The sequence below is a fragment of the Glycine max genome, chromosome 1, assembly GCF_000004515.6.
Source record: "Glycine max cultivar Williams 82 chromosome 1, Glycine_max_v4.0, whole genome shotgun sequence".
In the NCBI taxonomy this organism is placed as follows: domain Eukaryota; kingdom Viridiplantae; phylum Streptophyta; class Magnoliopsida; order Fabales; family Fabaceae; genus Glycine; species Glycine max.
The window spans coordinates 5,132,469-5,136,563 of NC_016088.4; the positions used below are offsets into that span (position 1 = coordinate 5,132,469).

Consider the following 4,095-nt stretch of genomic DNA (forward strand, 5'->3'; position numbering starts at 1 on the left):
CACTTAAATAACTATTTAAGGAATTGTCATAGTGATACTAGTATACTACAGAGAAAAGTTTAAGGGTTAACAAAGTTAATCTATATAATCATCATCAAAGATCATATAATTTCCATTCCTCCTTGCTCTAGCTTCTCTGTCAGCCTGCATATAAAATAAGTATTTTTCATGATTAAAATAAACACAGTTGCTTATATTTTCATGTTTAAATTGCATTTAAAAAGGGCTACTTCCTATAAATTCAGTGCATGAAATAGCCAAAAATAACTATAATTTACAACTAAAATCTTCAAAGAGATTCTTGGTTTTGTATTTCATGTATATAAATGGATTGGGCTGAGAATTTTCTCTCAAGCAATTCACAACCAAATTAGTTATAGATGGTATTTTAGAGTAGTTTTCAAATTCAGGCACTGCTACGAGTTAAAATAAGAAAAAAAAGAGTAATATATACCCAATAATGAGATAAATCCCCCAATTTTCCACAATATAATTATAAGGCTCAGAAAAATGATATATCAACCATGTCTATGGTCTTCCTCTGAGGATCTATAATATGCCAATAAACTTAGTACTATTTCTAGTTCATAATTAAATTATGAGTAATTTTCTATATTTTAAATCATCCAAGGTTTATGGGAAAGTCAAATTCAGTGAGATTAAGAATGAAACTATATCTACTTTGTCACCAAAAAATTTGGAAAATATGTGTACCTTGGTTATGAGTCTTTCAAATGCTTCTGTTCCATGCTCTTCCATGTATCTCTCAGCAGCAGTAAGGACATCATCCTGCTTACTAAAGATGTTCTTTCTAGGAACATACCACATTTGAGAAGTTCCTGGGATTTGAGGCATTTGAGGCATTTGAGGCATTTGTGGATTCATATAGAATGGTCTAACATAGTGCCTATAAACATGTGCTGCCCCATTAAAGTTTGGAAGAACCAACCAGCAACTGAGTATCAACTTGGCATAGGGCCATATGGCAAGCCTGAAATTAGTCACACAATTTACATTGGAAAGTTGCAGTGGAGCTGGAAACTTGTTAAAACTTTTCTTGCCAAGCAAAGAACATGTGAGAACTTTTTGAAGGGAAAAAACAGATGATAATGCGCGTGTTTGAAGCTATAACTATTAGTTTCAGAAAATCACATCCGAAACGTGAAAAATCATGTCCTAAACATGAAACCAAAAAAACGCTAATTAACAATATAATAAAGATAGTGGTTAAAAATGAAAATTTCCCCAAAATGATAAGTAAAAGTGTGAATGACCTTAAAATAAATGAATAAACTCAAACTTCAAAATAAATTAGATTATTTAAATCAGTCAAACTTAAACTTGTTATTAATAATTTATTCATGTGTGCTTTACTAAAAGAATAATTTTATTTATACATATACTTGTAATTATATTTGTAATTATCTTATGTCTACAATTTAGTTAACTATAATGTTTAAGAGTTGAATTTTAGTTAAAAGACCTTTCAACCATCCTTAAAATCTCGAGTCACTTATATTAATAAAACAGTGTGTCTTTGACCTGGACTAATGATTTGCTTATTGCAATACCATATTAATGGTCTCAGATTCAAGAGATGACAAACCCTTCAAAAAAAAAAAATAGTGGGCTTAACATGTTACAAGCAAATACCTTAATTTTGGTCAAATATATTTATAAGTAAAATGTTACAAACTACCAAAAAAGACTTGTAAAACACACTCAGAGTTAAAACTTACAATTTATTACTTTAAATTAGACTTGTTTTAAATAAATAAACAATCATTATTTTTCTCAGAAGCCAAAATTAAAATTGAAGGGCATGTTTGATTCCCTTTTCATTTTTTCGAAAAGTTTTTTTATATATAATTTCACACTATTTAGCAATCAATTTTTCATTCAAAATCTATCAAGTTATGAAAATTGTTTCTAAAACAAGCATTTTAAAAACTAAAAAAGCAAAACAGTTGAAAGAAGCATGCTTTCTTATCTTTTTTCCCATCCTGTTTAACCCTTCCCTTGGTTTCACACTCTACCCTATATGTGCCTAGCGCCACCATCTATCAGTTATTTGAGCAACTAAAAACAGAATATACAAATAAAGCCTTGTATATAAACAAAGCATTCCCTTAAATGTTTTGATTTTAGCCTACCCGTTCTTACCCTTATAATTAACATTCAAACAATGTACCAAAAAGAAATTGCATACTAAATAAAATCTTCTATAATTTGCACTACTAGACCACCAATGTATAGCATCCAAAAGTGTCCTGTTTCACTTGTTAACTTACACTTCAAGAACTTTGGCAAATGTGAGCTCGAAGAGTGTGATCAATGAATAGAGAACCCAATAAGTCAGCCATTGCTGATCATCAGTACTAGACCTGGTCTCTATGGCCTTGATTGAAGCATATCTGTCACAAAAACATCAAAAGATACACTCACTCACAAACCAAAACCTTAGACGCACATTGCTCCATTTTAGTACAAAAGTCACATTCAAAAAAACAAAAGGCATATACTTACAAAGGGTAAACAAGGGTGACCAAGGGCCTGAATAAAAAGTAGAAGCACCACTCAGATCATAATGATTCAATGTAATGTAATATACAGAAAAAGTTTTAGAAAAATAATAATCTGAATCTGCTTCATATAATGGCATTCAAACTTAGAGATATAAAAGAAAAGAAGCATACAGAGCAAGAACATCGAAGTTCTTGGCGACCACTTGGAGAAAATTGTTGCCAGAAGCACCCATGTGTTGCAATGCTGTTCTGTTTTCTTCTCCTTTTCTGAAGTGGAACTCAGAAAGAGGGTATTAAAGAGAGACAGAGAGGCTTCAAAAGTGGGACACTACAGACTAGAAAGTAACAAAGACAATGAAAGTATGTTGACAAAAGGAGTCCTTAAGGAGCATGGACCTTAACAAAAGGCTTATAATAATTTTTTCATTATTTTTTTTTTCAAATTAATAATTTTATGAATAAATATATGTAATGCCATTCTATTGATTATAAAGATTTTTTTATATTGTAATTCAATTGTAAATTATTTACCTTGATTAGTGATATTTTTTATAGATTGTATTTTTTTAATATTGTGATATGAGTAAAATATTTAAATAACTACTTTTTTTATTAAAGAATTTGATTGATTATTTTTAATGATATTTTTTAATCATGTTTTTTTTGAAAAATCATCTAAAAATTCGTATCCAGTTTTATTGTGATCAAACACAGATTGATGAGTTGTTCAAGGTATCAAATTTTTATCAATTAAACTCTTATTTTGTTACTCACTCTCTTTCTTTTTTCATTTTTTTATTGCGCAATTCTATAAAAAAAATATAAATTATGATTTTTCTGTAAAAAGATGAAAAGATTTTAGAAAGTTTTTAAATGTATTTACGCACGACAGCAGATGCACCGAAATATGCAGTTTCTTTCCTTATGTCATGGACCGTACATCGACACGGCTACGCTGTGATACTGATAGGGTTATCACTGCCAGCTGTTGTCCACGCATCTCACTCTTTTATTTTATGTTAATTAAGTATTTTTAGCATCTCAAAATGTAATAATGCCTTCTAGTATAATTTGTCTTCTCAATAAAATTCCCATGAATTACGTCCGACATACAGATTACGCTCAAATCGAGAATGAAACTGGTAGCTAGTCTAAATAATCAAAACTTATAAAAATATTTTGGAATCTCACTCAAAAATCAAAAATCTTAATTATGATAATTATAAAAAAAAGAAATTCATTATAAAATATAAAATATAGGAAGATAATCTTTATTCTATGAGTTAACATGAATTATGTCTAAATTTATTATTTCCATAATTAAATTCCACTTAGGGTTTATGAGACTTAACTCAAGAGCATTTAGATGAGACCAAATGTAATATGTCTTCTGAGCTGTGTCCTCGGGGTTCTTATAGACATGATCTCCTTCAAAGCTTTGTAATCTAACTCTCAATTAATCGTTATTATGGGTGTCTTATAACAACTTTTCATCAATTATTGTAGCTCCAGAGGGGGTTATAAGTATGGTTTGTTGTTATTAGTCAGGAATTGGTCAGAACCAATTGAC

The 4,095-nt window shown here is 29.7% G+C and overlaps 1 protein-coding gene across 1 annotated transcript; it reads right to left on the minus strand.

Annotated features, from left to right (window-relative positions):
* LOC100306464 (uncharacterized) lies at nt 1-2,788 on the minus strand. Its single transcript, NM_001248505.2, has 5 exons — nt 2,697-2,788; nt 2,527-2,553; nt 2,292-2,414; nt 715-991; nt 1-144 (listed from the first exon to the last, which is right to left on the minus strand). The coding sequence occupies exons 1-5, from the start codon at nt 2,756-2,758 to the stop codon at nt 76-78; spliced, it is 558 nt and encodes a 185-aa protein (NP_001235434.1). The 5' UTR covers nt 2,759-2,788; the 3' UTR covers nt 1-75.
* Nucleotides 2,789-4,095: the final 1,307 nt, after the last annotated feature.

Excerpts from the sequence above, each read along its gene's own strand:
- LOC100306464 (NM_001248505.2), bottom strand. The coding sequence starts at position 2,758 with ATGGGTGCTTCTGGCAACAATTTTCTCCAAGTGGTCGCCAAGAACTTC. Across the intron at positions 2,415-2,526 it reads GTCACCCTTGTTTACCCTTT|ATATGCTTCAATCAAGGCCA; the intron begins GTAAGTATATGC and ends TTTTTGTGACAG. Across the intron at positions 992-2,291 it reads TTTGCCAAAGTTCTTGAAGT|GCTTGCCATATGGCCCTATG; the intron begins GTAAGTTAACAA and ends GACTAATTTCAG.